General features: G+C 43.2%; 2 protein-coding genes across 7 annotated transcripts in view; one reads left to right on the forward strand and one right to left on the reverse strand.

Annotated features, from left to right (window-relative positions):
- Positions 1-2,514, reverse strand: part of MARF1 (meiosis regulator and mRNA stability factor 1) — a 43,073-nt gene extending 40,559 nt beyond the window's left edge. For all 3 annotated transcript variants that reach the window (XM_045819316.1, XM_045819317.1, XM_045819315.1), the window contains exon 1: positions 2,378-2,514. The gene's annotated coding sequence lies outside the window, so the exon portion shown is untranslated. The remainder of the gene's footprint in view (positions 1-2,377) is intronic.
- Positions 2,515-6,710: 4,196 nt separating this feature from the next.
- Positions 6,711-16,899, forward strand: part of NDE1 (nudE neurodevelopment protein 1) — a 35,619-nt gene continuing 25,430 nt past the window's right edge. For 2 of the 4 annotated variants that reach the window (XM_045819696.1, XM_045819693.1), the window contains exons 1-2: positions 6,790-6,851; positions 13,588-13,713. In XM_045819696.1, coding sequence (XP_045675652.1) covers positions 13,628-13,713 — 86 coding nt within the window. In that variant the 5' untranslated portion in view covers positions 6,790-6,851; positions 13,588-13,627. Of the gene's footprint in view, positions 6,852-7,522; positions 7,691-13,587; positions 13,714-16,899 lie in introns of those variants that run through there. The other 2 variants (XM_045819694.1, XM_045819695.1) reach the window with 2 other exon arrangements.

Consider the following 16,899-nt stretch of genomic DNA (forward strand, 5'->3'; position numbering starts at 1 on the left):
TCCTTTTAGCTATCCCTCTCATAAGATCCTCATTCCAAGCAGTTTTAACATTTACAAAGGAAGGTGAGGGGAGAGATGACTGTACAAGTACCATATTTATGGTATAAGACAGCTGATCACATAAAGCAGGGGTAGGCAAACTATGGCCCACCACCCAAAACCAGCCCACTGCTTGTATTTAAATGGCCTTTGAACTATTTGACATTTTTAAATTCTTAGAAAAAAATAATACTGTTTTATGATAAAACTGTATGAAATTGAAATGTTCACTCTCATTTGTTTTAAGTCCTGTGTATGGCTGATTTTTACACAATTACAGACTTAAGTATTTGTAACACAGACTATATGGCCTACAAAGCCTAAGATATTTACTATTTGGCACTTATGTCGAAGCTAGAAAACCCCAATGAATTTTTGGTTCTACCTCTGAAAAGTGTAGCTAATTTCTCCTCTGTTCACTTCACAGCATTACTGAGGGTGAAAAAAATTAAAGAGCCCACCATCTGTTTGTTTTTACCAACATATCACCCGTGCCAAGCACAGGGCCTGGCTGCTCAGTATATACTAAAGTAGTAAATATTTGTATTTTACCTAGGTGTTTACAATTAGGAGTTAATTTGAAGACAGAGATGAAGTTAACTGCCATAATGTTAGTAAATTATGCTACTTGTTTTTCCTCTTAAATACAACTTTTGTATTTCCCCCAAATCTCCTCTAGATCATAAGAATTTGGATGTTCATGATATACACAACTTCAACATGTTCCTGCAAACTTCTTCAAGGCCAGTCCTGAAAATAAGCTGACAAGTAGAGTACAATAGAGTTTAATAGGCATTTTTACCTAACATTCTTTCTGCGTTCAGCAAATATTTACTTATTATTTGCTATGTAGCAGGCCTATGCTTGGCACAGGGACACAATGATGAGAACAACCAGACAATAAGATCCATTTATGTAAATATTTTTCCACAGTAAATCTGTGATACAGACTCGTGAGAGACTGGCCACATCTTACAGAGGAGAAAACAGAAGTTTCTGAAGTTCTGTAACTTGCCCAAGACCACACAATTAGAAAGAGAGCAAACTAGGCTTACCCACTTCTTTCTACTACACCAAGGCACCTTTTGTATTGCTCAACACAGCAATAGAGAGTACACACGTATCAGCTAGTTAGTGGCCTGCACCTGGAAATTTTCCCAAATACTCCTGGGAATGCCACTAAGTAACTCAGAGAGCTAAAGCAAGTTTTGTTTGATTTGACTTTAAGTCTCATTTCTGCCATTATCTCTTGGAATCTCTGAGCAATTCAGATAGTGTTTGAAAGCACAGATTTGGAAGTCAGACTGTCTGCACATTGCTCGCCAATTCTGCAGCTTCCTCTCTGTGAAGCTTTGGATAACTCACAAGCTCTCAAACCTCAGATTCCATCTGTAAAATGCGCCTTATAATAGTAGTACCGTCACAGGGCTGTTGTTTGGATTAAATAAGACAATCGTAATAGAATGTTTAGCAGTGACTTTCTCTTAACCCCTACACCACCCCATCCCATTACTTTTTTTCATACTCTTCTATCTAAAATTGCCTTGTTTATTTGCTTTATTTTCTGTCTCCGCCACCTGAATAAACTCCGCGACCGTAGAGATCATGTTTTCTTACTCATTTTTGTATCTCCTGCATCTAGCACATATCGGTAATAGCTCAACGAATAGAAGTTCCATGAATGTCTACGAAGACCGTTAAGGTTTCAATCTCCCTCTATGCAAGAGAGTATTTTCTGCTCAGAGATGTTAGGAAGTTGAAAAGGTATAACTGCAACTAGAGAGCTCTTGGTAATACCAGAAAGGTGGTTGGGAAACTCTAAAAGGTGTTATCAAGGTGTGGCGTTACAATTAATAGTGGGAGTGGCTCAAGCCCTCAGAAAATTCAACACTATCCTTAAAACCAGAGGCTGCACACCCCAGTGTTGAAAAACTGAGGAGCATGCATAGTGCTCAGCCGGGTGAGGGCGGGGAAGGGTTGCAAATACACCCGCCTCGCCTTCCTATCTGTGCAAACTCCTCTGGAAAGGTTGCTCTCCATACCTGGAGGGCCCCATCGGGGGCACGGAGAAAGGTGCGGGCGGGGAACCAAACACCCCCAAAGTATAGCAGCGGCGAAGCAGTGACAGTTGTGAACGGACACGAAAGGGAGACAACCCGAACTTTTAGTAGGGGCATGACTGGTGGGTCTCAGTCCTTCCCCTCAGACTAGCCAACCCTCTGCACCTCGGCCAGCAAAAGGCAGGGGAAGGGCGCAGACACTGTCTTTCCTCCAGCCTGGTGGCCCCAGAGCAATGGGCCCATCATGGACTAGTTCCCAGCAGTGCCAGCACACTCACCTCAGCGGCCAGCTCCACCTTCGCTCACATTCCGACCCCGCCGCCTTCCCCCAGCCCCTCCAGGCCCTTTGTTTTGATTCCCGACTCCGCAGCCCCCGCCGCCGCCGCCGCCAAGCGCGCCCTCCACTTCCGCTTCCGCACCGCACCGCCCCAGTCGTAAAACCGACGCCCTTTTCTTTCCCTCGCTCCGCCCCTTCCTCCACCCCTCCCTCGCCGCCATGCCCTCTCCGCGCGGGGAGTGCTGGGAACCCGGGGGGGGCGGGGCCTCGCGGCCCTGCAGCCTCGTCAGGCTCAGTCCCCTCCCGATAAACCTTTAAATAGAGTTCTTCCCCAGGGGCGGCCCTGGCTTTTTTGGCGAAAACCTCCAGTTTAAGGAGGCCTTAACTCTGGCTTATCGTTGTGGAGGAGAAGGAATCTAAGAGCAGAGAATTAGGGAGTTTTGAAGTGGAACTGAGGGAATAAAACCTGCCAACCAGGATTTAGTACAATGCAGTTCTTTCTGTCTTTTGAGGAAAAGAGATTTAAATCGGATTTCGATGTAAAACCCGAACCTTGTGGTTTTCTCTCTTACTCCTCTCTTTCTGTGTCTGTGTCTCCATCCTCTCTCGGTCTCTTCTTGTCACGTGATGATTCTACTTAAAAAAAAATTTAAATGACGCATATTTTTCACAGCATACTTAATCTAGTGCAGCCTAGTGGCGAGTGGGGAAAAAAGTGCCAACCGAGCTAACCTCCAAGTCCTTCGGGCCGGCAGGGTTTCTCGCAGGCTTATGACCAAGCAAAAACAAAGTGTTCTAGGACTAGGCTGGATGTTGTCACCAACAACCAAGGAATCCTCGTGACTTAAGTGGGAAAACGTGATTTTTAAAAGCCCTGGGCCGGAGCTTGTTATAAGTCAACAACTTTTCCAGTGACAGGCTGGGCGAGCAAAAAGTCGATCTTGTACTTGAAAAAGCCTTGTGGAGCAAATAACAGCATGTATTTTAGGTGGATAGGTAACTCTTGTTTGGTCCCCCAGCCTCCCCTTCACCCCAAAATCTTTTACCTGAGATTAAAAAAAATTTTTTTTAACTCAGTAAGCACAATGGTCATTTGCAAACCTGCCAGCGGCTCACTAGTTCCTGTTGCAAATTAGAGAAACAAAGCACGTATTTAAATCTAGATATCATTTAGGATGTGCCAGCTGCATACTCTAGAAAAGTTTATTGCCAAGAGACAGATTCACTTTGCGGAAGAATCAATAACTAGAAATTGTCAAAAAAGGCGTATAGACGCCCACACCCCATGAGTCTTCAGTGTGAGTCAATTGCACTAGGCAATTCCCAGTTGGTGGGGTGAATTTCAGGGGAAGCTAATACATCCTGGTAGACATGTATTACAGAGGGCAAGATCAAACACATAGCTGAAGAATCCTTTGTGCTTGAATTTCATTTTCCAGTAGGCAGATGACATGTACACACACATCATCTGCCCACTTAGGTATTTATTACTGCTGAGTAAATCTTCATTGTGTCTGTGTGGTATTTTCCAAGTAGGAATTAGAACAGATGGTAAAGCAACTCTGTTCCTAGCTTGGTTTTTTTTTGTTTGTTTAAGTACCAAATATGCTCCTCTTTAGTGGTGTTTTTCTTTTTCCTTATTCTAGTTGAGTATCTCTGAACACAGACCATATTAACTGAAAGCATAAAGAAAGAAACACTGGATTTTTAAAAATTCTTTAAAGTAAAACTTAATAGCCACAGAAGATAATAAAGAGCAGACACATTTTGTTTGACTTTGTTTGGCATTCTTTCAAAACTAGAGTTGTGCCTGGTCTCAACAGGTTAAATGCAGTAAATAAAAATGAATAAATCATATGAAATGTAACACTAATGAAAAGTCTGAATTACAAATAATTTTTAAAGAAATGCAATTTTACTGTTTTCTGCAGAATGCTAGCCTATGTAGAGTATACCAAATAATTATGAACCTAAAAATAATTTGTTATTTGTGAAAGAGTGCTTTACCATTTTCCTTCAGATATGTTTTCTTAAATATAGCCTCTGTTAATCTATTCCTTTGCTGGGCAAACTCTTTCATCAGAGAGTAAGAGTAACTTTCAGTTTTTTTCCTTGTCTAAATTATAATCGTCATGTTTATGAAACAAGGATGAGGGTTGTTTTTTGTGCTGTTTAAGCAGCTACAATGCTTTACATTCAATTCAGCTCTTAGATTAACCTGGCTGCTACTAAAGGAGTTTCTCCTGCAGCAACTTCTCTTCTGTGTTAGGTTAAGTGTACAGTTTTGAAATGATAAAGTATGATGGAATGACTTAAGAGAAACCGAGTTCTCCGCTCATTCATATCTGAACACTAGAGGGAAAAAATTGAGTAAAGAGAGCATAAAGTTTTAAAGTACACCAAAAATTCCCCTTCATTTTCAAGGTTTTATCTAATGACATTTACCTAAGCTCCAGTTCTAAAGACAAGTTTAATAATGACAATCATTTCAATGTCCTCTCTCTTTTTTAAAAAAGGAAAATGAACGAAATTGAAAGCCAACTAGTTGCCCTGGCTGGTGTGGCTTAGTTGGTCAGTCAGTCATCCTGCAAAGCGGGTCAGCGGTTAAATTCCTGGTCAGGGCACATACCTGGGTCATAGGCTGGGACCCTAGTTGGGGCATGGGCAAGGGGCAACTGATTGATGTTTCTCTCTAGCATTGGTGTTCCTTTCCCTTTCTTTCTCCCTACCTTCCCCTCAAATTAATTAATTAATTAATTAATTATTCTAAAAAAAGAAGAAAGCCAACTAGTTGACATGACTTGATCAGGGCTATTTCAGATTGATATCTCATCAATTAGTGCTTCAGTTTATCTATAAACTGGGGTAATTGTTCCCTGTCCAGAAACATCACACAATGGTGAGGGTCAATAAAATTCTGCAATGAACCGAAAGCCTAAGAGCAAATGTGTCAAGAGAAAGCAATGGTTTATTAGCATCTGTGACCAGCATAGAAGTTTTCCCAAAAGACATTTTGGTACTTTCCTTAACCCTGTTAATGTAGGTGGTGGTTCCCTTTTGTGTCTCTGAGCTTCTTCAGGAACTAGTGAGGAGTCAAAACAAGAGAGAATTAGAGAAAGGTCATTCTTAACCATTGCAGGGAGACAGGTGGGATTCTATGAATGTGGTTGGAATCTTCAAATACGTAAGATCTTTTTGCCTCTAGTGTAGTGCTGAAAAACACAAATGTAGGCACCAAACAGACCCAGCTTTAGTCTGATTTCTTATTTATTAATTGTGAGACCTTGGGCAACACATTAACTTCCTACACCTTTGTTTCTCACCTTTAAAATGAGGACAATAAAAGTGTTTCCTGTGGTTCTCATTATCCTGGTCTCAGCTCCATTGTCATCTCCTGGAGTGGCCTTCCCTGACCATTTTATCTGAACTGACTCCTTCCCGGTCCTTTTCTATCACATGACATTGCATTATTCGTAGCACTTATTAAAGTCTGAATTATTTTACTTCTTCTGTTTGCTGGTTTAGTGTGTCTCTTTTTTGATACCATAAGTTCTTTGACGATAGGCATCTTGGCTGACATTTACTGTGCTTTGAGCACGAGTCTTCATTAAATAATCATTGGTGAACAATTAGGATTGCTGTGAGGATGAGAAAACCCAAGAAGTCAGCATTGTGCCTAACACACATAACCAATTAAAAAAATCATGATCACTTAGCAAATACATAGATTATACTCTATGTGTTAGACTGTTTTACAAACCCTGTCAGGAACCCTATTTTATAGATAAGGAAACTAAGTCACATCGAGTACCTTGCCCAAGATCATGCAGCTAGCAAGGGGCAGAGTTAGGATTCAAAGATAGGCTTGAAACCAAAGTCTTATGCACTCAATTTTGCTACCTTCGAAGAAGGTATAATGTTGAAAATTTTATTTAGGGTGCAAGGGAGTGGGAAGAACACGGGCCATTGCTTAGCCAAGGAGGACCTGAATCTTTTGTCCTTTTCTCTGATTTGGGCAAAATGCAAGAACGGGAAAATGCAATCACTATCAAGGAGAGGGAGTCGTATTTCCTTTGCGTATTGGCGCCACAAGTCCAAGCCCATTCCGGGGAGCAACTAGCATCCTCAAAGTCAGGCCAGGTCCTCGCCCAGCAGCCCAAGCCCTCTCCAAGCCCTCCCTGGTCTCAGGGACGCCGCGTGGCCGCGCCGCGCCCGGACCTTGGAAAAAAAAAGTTTCCAAATCGCGCTGCTCTGCTCTGATTGGCCTAGGTGGACGCGGTCCCGTGGCGCAGCAGCCAATGAACAACGCAGGCTGCGAGCGCAAGGGCGTGGGCGAGGGCCGGAGGTCTGGGCCGCACCGCCCTCTGTTGCCGCTGCTGTTGCGGTAGCCGCTACCCATCGTTGCCCGAGCCCGGGTAAGTGCGGAACTGCAGTGGCTACCGGGGGTGAGGGCTGCTGGGGAACCGTTGCTGCCGGTAGGAAACTCTTCTGCCCCGCCCTGCCGCCAGATGCACTCTCGGGACCCCAGGCAGCCGCCTTGCAGAGACCCTGCGGCTCCCCTAGCTTGCGCGTCACTTTCCGTCTGCCCGGACTCCACCGGTCTCGGGCGCTGGACTCGAAAATCCCGCTTTTCTGGAGCTCCCCTTCCTAACTTCGTGCCTTGCCACCCTTGTGTACTCGCTCCCGGTTCCTTGCCTTTGCCAACTTTCTTCTTCTTGCTGCCCTCCTCTCCCTCCTTGACTTCCTTGGTCCTTTTGCCCCTCTGGTCTCCAGTCCTCGCAGCCCTGATACTCTGCCCTACTGTCCCCTCCTATCCGAAACTCCCTTCCGTGACCCCCCCTAGTCTCTTCCCACCCCGTTTTCTGCCCCTTCTCAAACCCCGCCACCCCCTTTCCTTCTGCTGCCCCAGTCTTCCCGTCATTCCTCTTAGCACTCTTTCTTGCCCACTACCCCACCCTGTTTTCACCCTCATTGCAGGCCTCTTTCCAAAAACCTCTTTCCTTCTTCCTCCACCTCCCTCCCTTTGGGAACTTGTTTGGACCGTCTCCCCCGCCCCTCCCCGTGTTTCTCAGGTCTCTGCTGCAGGGTGGTTCAGATTTCCCCTGACAGCACTTTGGGGACGGATTGGATACAGGATGAAAACGCTTATTCTACAGCTTGAATGCAGTGGCTGGGCTTACGTATCTCTCTGAGGTCCTGGGAAACTCCACCAGCCCCTTGACACCGCTTTTGGGGAAGCTGCATTATCTTCTTCAGTCATCTCAGGTTCTCTGCCTCCTGAGGATCTGAACTTCCCTCACTTCTTTGTCCAAGGGTTTGTACCAGCTTGTGCCTTTTCTATTGTACTTGTTGCCCGAGGACCATTTTAACAAGAAATGGCCTTTGTAGCATGCGCTGGGCAGATATTTGTGTTTTCCGTGCTATTTTTGTTTGTGTATTCTAGGATACGATGGCATTTTAGGACATGGGTAGGATGCTTTGAAGAGAGATTGAATCCCAGTGACTCCCAGAGACACTTGTTACCTGATATCACCCAAATACACACTGATAATCAGTTTGGAAACTTAAATCTTTCCTCTAAGTGTGTCTTTTGTGTAGGCTTAGATCCAGATGATCTGATTCTGTGCCCTTAGTGTTTCAGGGGCCTCTGGTTGGTATATTTTATATCATTTTGGATAAGAATGTTCTTTTGCCTTAGAACATGTGAGCCAGAGAATTTACACTCCCTTTCCTCACAAGATAATTTCCTAACATGAACACACTGGTGTATGGAAAGTTGGTGTCAGCCACTAGTGCTGTGTTTGCACCCAGTGCTGATGTTAGGTGCTTTGTATCTGCCTCTCCTAGCTGTGCCTGGCATTTAATAGGTGTTCAGATATGTTGGAAAAGGGATGGAGGAGGGGAAAACTTTCCCTGGCATTTTGGTTCTGTAGAATAAAATTATCCCCAAACAATAGCTATTCTGTATTTTTGTCTGGGTTAAAATGTCAAAAGCTAATAATATGTGCTTACTGTAAAAATCAATGTATATGGTAGTGTGTCAGGTGCAAGTTCTCATCTTAGTGCCGGCCTTACCCGCATCCTGGTACATCTTCCCAGACCCTTTGTATGCAAAGAGGGAGATAGATTTGTGAATGAAAATAGTGTCCTTTCTTGCATTTTAGTACATATAATTCTTTTTAATAACTGCATAGTTTTCCAATCAGCCCTCTGTGGACAGTTTCTCCCATTTCCACATCTGTGAATGATGATGTACAACCTTGCATGTTTGTCCTTGCATGCCTGTTTTTTAAACTGATCATTATAGACTTTGAAAGCACAAAGACAGAAGCTAGACTTGCTGATTCCTGACTGATCTTGCCTCAGTGATGTCACTTCTGCAAAGTGCAAAGCTTGCTTCATAACATAGAAGCTGTTGGAGCACGTGCTGGCATTTGGCACCTTTCTCTCCCTTCCTTTCCCTTCAGCTCTTCCGTTTGTTTTGATTGGGAAGGGGTTGGCCCAAGGTTGGGGTGGAGAGGACGGTGAGTTAATTCCTGATGGTTTATAGGTGTGTATTGCATCCTGACCAGCATGCCCCAGCTTTCTTCACTCACAGGGGAGCCAAGAGAGATTGTTTTTTCTAGTTTTGAAATCAAAGGCATTTGTTTCAAGTGTGTTTTCAGACTTTTCTGTTAAGTTTAATCATGGAAAACCTGGTAAAAACATATAGTGAAACACGTTTTTTGTAGGAATAGTAGATCTAAGTTACAGAAAATAGATACTTTTCAAACCGCTTGCCCTGGTTTGTTCTTTCTTGCATGTTGTGTCACCTACAGTTGAGGTACCCATTAGATTTGCCCATGATGCTAGGACACGATGATGTAATGGTGTATTGAGCACACAAGTTAAGAGATTGAATGTCTGTAGCACAAGTGAAATAAATGCATGCAGTATCTGTTTTTAAGATAGTGGGTACAAAGTTGTATATACTGTTAACAAGAGTTAACATCTGCTTGTCACAGTGCCTTTTAAAAGACTGTGGGCCAAATGAATAAGTGAATTTGACTTCTAATCAGTCTGTTTACAACCCAGGGAGACCTCGAGCTTGAGTTTAAAGACAACCCCCTGCACCCCCGCCTTTGCACTGGGTCTGATTTGCCACTGCTGTTCACTTGCACCAAAGGAGATGCCCGAGATACAGCATTTCTGCTTCAGCGTCTTCTAAGAATCCAAGTGTTTGTCTTGGTTAATCTTACAGTTGAATGGCTAAAAAGGGATAAAGTTGTTTGAAGCTGACTTGTTAAATGCCCAGCACACAACAAATAGAAGGGGATGATAAAGTTCAATAGATAATGCTGGGAGAAGGGAAACTCTGCAAGTCATCTTACCTGCTTTCTGTGAAGAATAATTCACATTAGAACTTTCTGAGACACTTTCATATGGCAAGGGAAAACTTATATTTTTAAGACTGCCTTTTCAAAACATAGTGAAGTTCAGCTATTACTTCTTCTCTCTTGGTCTGTAGTATATATTTTTTTCTTCCCTAAAGATTGTTTTTTAAAATGCAAGGCATTTGGTTGAAATGCCAGGCCTGTGGTTTTTGCCCTTTAGTTGGAGTCAGAGATTGTACAAGCTGTGACATAAGCCCAGGTCTCTGCATAGTTTCTCCCCAGAACCTGAAGTCCAAAAACCAGATCCTTCCTATCAGCATGGTTATAATTAGAGCCCATCCTACAGTGGAAGGGCCTCCTAAAACATGACAAATTCATTTCTTTCCTGAGGGTTCAGTTTTAAGGCTCACTGGCCATGGTAACTGTTTTAAGAAGTCCTTTTAAAAAAATCATCTGTCATAAGAGTGTAGGATGAAGGTTATTAAACTCCAGTAACTACATCAGATACTCTTTATCATGTAAAAATAGGGGGAAGAGGTAGTTTCAAACATGGTATCCTCTCCTCCAATTCCTTCCCATTAAGCAGATGGCACTCAGGTGCTGGAGAGGTTTTCCCCATCCTGATAAGCATCATAGGATTTACAGATGTAAATTATAAACTAACCTTCAGAGGGCTTCTTGCTTTTTGCCTTCCTTAATGTCATATTCCCTTCTAGGTAGTGGCCAATCTCTGTCTTCCCCTATGTGCATTCTTTCCACAGCGTTTATTAAATGCCTGTTAGATGCCAGACATTATTCTAGGTTTGGGGGTTATAAAAGACAGAGAAGGTCCCTGTGTTCAATAACTGACATTCCAGTAAGGGGAGATAAACAAAAACAAAACATATAAAGTAACAAAGCAAGGGTTAATATGATAGTGAAGGGCTGAAGTGGGTATTTGCTGGTGTTCAAATAAGGTCTCTCTGTGGAAGACGTTTTAGCTGAGATCTGAATGGCAAGATGGAAACCTGCTGAGAAGAGATCTGAAGGAAAAGCATTCCAGGCAGAGAGAACAGCAAGTGCAAAGGCCCTGAGGTAGGGTGAGCTTGGTGTGTTCAAGGAACAAGAAGAAGGTGGTGTAGCTGGAGCCTAAGAAAGGGGAGGGGTAGGAGGGTGTGAAATGTTTAAAAGAAGTGACAGGGACTAATTATATTGAACCTTGTACATGATCTTTTTCCAAACAGCAGGAAAAGTCAGTGTACATTTATTGTTCCTAGTTCCTCACTTTCTCACCCGACTATACTCAGACTTCCTCCTGTGCCATGCACTTGTCCTTAATAAGACCATTAGTGGCCACACAGTGCTCAGTCACATAGAGCTGTATGGGCTCTGTGCTCTGGACACTATAGACGTTGGTTTGGTGACTACATATTAGCTGCAATCTGGACTCACTAGAGCTTATGGCCTGAGCAGGGAGCACCATACTCAGGTTTATTCTTACCTGTCACCATCTTAATTACTGTTATTTACTGTAGGTACTCTATTCTATTTATTTCCAGCAAACAAGATCTGTCACTCCATGTATGAATTAGAACTCTCTTGTGACAGAGATCCAACCCTAACTGGTACAGTCAAGTTGGGGAGTACATTCTTTCTCATAATCATAAATTAGGGACAGCTGGGTCTGGGTGCTCAAACAATATCATCAGGACCCAGTCTCTCCACCTCTTGGTCCCACTTTCTCAGGCTGTCTCTTCTCATGATAGAATGAGGGCTGGCACTCTGGGCTTACCTGCTGCTATCTAACAAATCCTAGCGGGAAAAGGGAGTTCGTGTCTTTCTTTTCCCCCCAGCTTTATGGATATAATTGACATATGACATTGTGTAAATTTAAGGTGTACCACATGATGATTTTATGTATGTATCAATGTATATAGCAAAGTGATTATTACAGTAACGTTAGTTAACACTTCTAAAGAGTTTGTTTCTTGAAAGCTCTGCAAAAGGTCTGGTTCTGGACACTCACTGGCTTAGCTTGAGTTAGGCCCACTTATTGTTGGCTCAGCTTGAGTTAAGTCCACACCTGAGCCAATGATTTGTTCAGCTTGCGTGAGGCTGATCCCTGTCATTGGCTCAGCGTTGGTTAGGCCCACCCCGGAGCCAGTTACTGATGCTGGTGGCATGAGTAGTCATGTGCCTTCTCCCAGATACAAAAGGTGATGTCACGTTCCTCTGAACCTCATGGGGTGAGTGTAGGGTCAGTTCCCCCAAGGGAAATATTGGGGTGCTGTTATAGAAAGATGGAAGAAGGAATTCTGACCTGGAAAAAAAATTAATAGTTGACAGCTTTCTGTACCATTTGGCTTCTCTACTTAGATCAAGTTTTCACAGAAACCGTTCTCCAGAAGGGGGTAGGTGTGAGGGCACAGGGCATACTTTCTCCAAATTAGGAAAGGGAGAGAAATTAGGAGAGAAAGAAGATGCACATACAGATAGTAGCAAATGCGGAGTTAGCAATAAGTGCTGTGCTTGAGTATAGGTATTATTCAACTTCTGCCCAGGATCCAGAAGTTGGTGATTGTGTCCGTGCCATCACTAACATATTTAGCTGAATGTTTTTTACAGTTAGCCCCAAATATAGTTGTTGGTTATGCCTTGCAAAGTGAGGGGTGTGTTCATTCTTTTGTTCCCAAGGACACATACTGCGGACTGTAAGCTCCCTTGAAGGAAGGAAGGGACCTTGGAAGCATCTAATTTGGATTCCTGATGACCTTTCAATGGGCTCAGAGCCTTACATAAATTCAGAAAATAAGCTGTTACATCCAAAGGCTCTATCAGCGGGGAGTCTATAAACTGACAACTGTTTATAGAATATGTAGTATAGAGTAGGATATGTTTCCTACCTCTGCTCTGGATATCTCAAAGTCCTCAAAGCCAAGGCCCTATCTTCCACTCCCTTCTAGCTACTGTCAAATTTGTCTCCTTTTCTTCTCACACCCAGTTCTCCAAAATCCCGTGGGCTTTCTCTTCCTCACCTCCTACATAATTCTCCACCCAGTTTATTTCTCCTCCCTCCTCCACTGTGCTGAAACTATTCTTACTCACATTACCAGTGACCAACATTTTGCTAAGTCTGGTGGATATTTTCCAATCCTTATCTTACCACCTTCTCTGTTTCGTGGATACTGTAGAATGTTCCCCTTTCCCCCTTGAAACTATCTACTCCAGGACAGCTGACTCTTCCTGATTCTTATTTCTCTCTGTTTCTCCTCTCTCCTCCAATTACCATTTCTTTCCTTGCCCCCCTTTCAAATACTGGCATTCCTCAGAGTTCGATAAATAGTCCTCATTAGATCCTCCAGTGGTTCCGTCACAAGAGAGGGAAGTACCAGCTTTAAACTCATGACTCTTAAATTTGCATTGTTAGTCCAGGCTTGACCCGAGTTTCAGATTCAGTGTCGCATCTAGATGTGTCATGGGCATGTCAGACTAATAATGTCCCAAACTTGGGTCATTATCCCTGAGCCCTGAAGATTTTCCTTCTGATGTTCTGCGTTTCTGCATCTCTGGTGATGGGGGCGGTGCTGGCACCCTGTTGCCTAAGCTAGAACCCCAGAAGATGTCCTCACCTCCACCTTTTCCTTATTTCCCCTCTTCCCAATGTGGTAAGTCAGCAAATCCTGACAGTTTTCTCTCTCCATGGAATGAAACAGAAGGTGGGCTGTATCTTGTCTTGGTTTAGTTTTAGTGTTTTGGCAATGTTTTATCATTTAATCCAATGTAAACTTCAGGAATTTTTTCCCCCCAATAATGTTCAGCTATTTAACCAGAACAATAATGTTAAAACTTTCTTTCCTAGACACTATGCAACAAGAAGAGTGACCTCTTCTCCCGTTTTCATGATGGAGGACTCTGGGAAGACTTTTGGCTCTGAGGAAGAAGATGCTAACTATTGGAAAGATCTGGCAATGACCTACAAGCAAAGGTCAGTTCACCAAAGTTCATGCTGTCTTTTCTTCCCGTAATGATAGCAGCATTCATTTTGTGCGGTGGGTTGGGGCATATTATGTGAGAAGCACTGTGAAGGCTTAGCATATATTATCTCAGTTAAATCTCAAAACTGCCCTATGAAACAACCATTATCAACACATTGTACAAATGAGGAAACTGAGCCTCAGTGAAGACAAGTAATTTGCCAGGTCACACAGCCAGTAAGATTAAGAGCTAGAATTTAAACTCCAAAGCCTGTGGTCCTGAGCAAACTACTACTTCCCATCTTATTTTGTGTCAGAGTTTTATCACTTCTGGGATGCCATATCTGGTCAGTGCTTTGTGTGTGAGGAAGGAACTCCCTGTGCCTAGCAGAATAGGTTGTTGCAGATTATAAAATCTGAAACCAGTGTTTCAGTGCTCATATCTGGGAGTTGTGTGTGTGTATGTGTTCAGCACTGTTTCTTTTATTTCTCATGGACTCATAATCTCCTCGTGGAAGTCATATTCCAGTTCATCAAATTTCTTTGTTCTTAGTTTGACTTAAGGTTAAACTCAGGCTGGTGTTAAAAAAAAAATATCCCTTGTGTTTTAAGGATTGAGCAGCTAGAACTGGGTATTTGGGATGGGGTAAGGACACTTTATGTGTGTCTTACCTCCCATTAAGTTGGTTCCAACTCTGTTAGTGATGTCCACAATATCCTGTCCTCAGCAAACCTTCTCAGCTCCTATAGATTCAAGCCTGTGGCTTCTTTTATGGAGTCAGTCTGTCTGATATTTGGCCTTCCTCTTTTCCTGCTGCCTTCTGTTTTCCCCAGGGTTATTATCTCTCCCCACCCCGAAATTTTCATTTTTATTTTATTTTATTGGGTTCCTTTCTTCCAGTTTTATTGAGATATAATTGATATTTATCTCCTGTACACCTCGTTGTACTTTTGGTAAATAAAAATTTTTAAAATTTTATTTTAATAGTTTAAGTACAGTTTTCTGTCCTTTACTCCCATCCCAGCCCACCCACCCATTCCTCCCCACCTCCCTCCCATTTCTACCCCCCCCTAGTTTTTGTCCATGTGTCCTTTATACTTGTTCCTGTGTGAATAAAATTTTGATGACAGAACCAAGCCATATATTCATTGGGGACAAGTCAAATGATATCTTGACACTTACGTAGGCAAGTCACATGAGAACATCAGGTTGCTTATTTGCTCTTGACCTGAGTGAAGTTGGCCAGTAACTGTGAGTTAAATTCAGTTCCCTCAAAACTGTGTATCTTCAGACTTTGGATGGTGCGTTAGTCCTGTTGGGCCTAGGTTTCCACTCATATCTTCATTGTTTGGATTTAATTTTACCTTAAATTTTTAAAAATATATTTTATTGATTATGCTATTACAGTTGTCCCATTTCCCCCCTTAATTCCCCTCTACCCTGCACACCCTCTCCTACCCACATTCCCCCCCTTTAGTTCATGTCCATGTGTCAAAAGTTCTTTAGCTTCTAGATTTCACATTCTATTCTTGCCCTCCCCATCTATTTTTTACCTACCATCTATGCTACTTATTCTCCATACCTTTTGCCCCTCTCTCCTCCTCCCACTCCCCTGTTGCTAACCCTCCATGTAATCTTCATTTCTGTGGTTCTGTTCCTGTTCTAGTTGTTTGCTTAGTTTCTTTTGGTTTTTGTTTTAGGTGTGGTTGTTAATAATTGTGAGTTTGCTGTCCTTTTACTAGACATGTTTTTTTTTATCTTCTTTTTCTTAGATAAGTCCCTTTAACATTTCATAAAATAAGGGCTTCGTGATGATGAACTTCTTTAACTTGAGCTTATCTGAGAAGTACTTTATCTGCCCTTCCATTCTAAATGAAAGCTTTGCTGGATAAAGCAATCTTGGATGTAGGTCCTTGCCTTTCATGACTTGGAATACTTCTTTCCAGCCCCTTCTTACCTGTAAGGTCTCTTGAGAAATCAGCTGACAGTCTAATGGGAACTCCTTTGTAGGTTACTGTCTCCTTATCTCTTGCTGCTTCTAGGATTCTCTCCTTCATTTTTACCTTGGCTAATGTAATTATGATGTGCCTTGGTGTGTTCCTTCTTGGGTCCAACTTCGTTGGGACTCTCTGAGCTTCCTGGATTTCCTGGAAGTCTATTTCCTTTGCCAGATTGGGGAAGTTCTCCTTTATTATTTGTTCAGATAAGTTTTCCACTGGTTGCTCTTCCTCTTCTCCTTCTGGTACCCCTATAATTCGGATGTTGGATCGTTTAAAGATGTCCTGGAGGTTCCTAAGCCTCTCCTCATTTTTTTGAATTCTTATTTCTTCGTTCTTTTCTGTTTGGTTGTTTCTTTCTTCCTTCTGGTCCACTCCATTGATGTGAGACCCAGCTTTCATTCCATCACTATTGGTTCCCTGTGCATTTTCCGTCATTTCACTTGTTGTAGCCTTCATTTTTTTCATCTAATTTGCGACCAAAATCAACCAGTTGTGTGAGCTTCCTGATCACCAGTGTTTTGAACTGTGCATCTGATAGATTGGCTATCTCGGTCACTTAAAAGTACTGGTTGTGAGGCTTTCAATTCTGTTTGAGCCAACCTTTTTTCCCCCCCCTTTGGTCTGGTCACACCTGTTACATATGAGGGGCAGAGCCGTAGGTGTTCACCAGGGCGGGGCACCCCAGTTGCTGGGTTGTGACGTATGTGGGGGGATGTCCGAGAGGGGACAATGGTGCTTGCTCTGCTCTCTGTTGAATCTCAGCCCCTTCCTCTGCTTCCCCCCAGCAAACTGGGCCCCTGTGGTTCCAATTCCCATGTGGGTGGGTTTGTGCACTCTGTGGGACTTTCCAAGGACCTTTTCTGTCAGGCTGGGAGTTTCTCCCTGTGCCTCAACCCCCACAGGTGTTTTCAATCAGTGCCCCAAGGCTCTACTTCCCAGCGCTGTGATCCTGGGTTGAGTGCAGTGCCTTGCTTCACAATTGCCACCTTGCTGGGTCTGCCGGTTGCCACTCCTCAGCTGGGGTCTGCCAGCTGCCACTTGCACGCTCAGCGTCTGCCCCCTGCAGTCTTGCGTGCCCTGATGCCTTACATCAAACGCTCGGTCCAAACGCTCACTGTTCTCCACACCCCGACCCATGCTGGCTGCCCGATTCCACCCCTCCTACTGGTCTGGATGAACATGTCTATTTTAACTTC

This window comes from Phyllostomus hastatus, unplaced genomic scaffold, assembly GCF_019186645.2.
Source record: "Phyllostomus hastatus isolate PE091 unplaced genomic scaffold, TTU_PhHast_1.1 phas_scaffold_385, whole genome shotgun sequence".
NCBI lineage: Eukaryota > Metazoa > Chordata > Mammalia > Chiroptera > Phyllostomidae > Phyllostomus > Phyllostomus hastatus.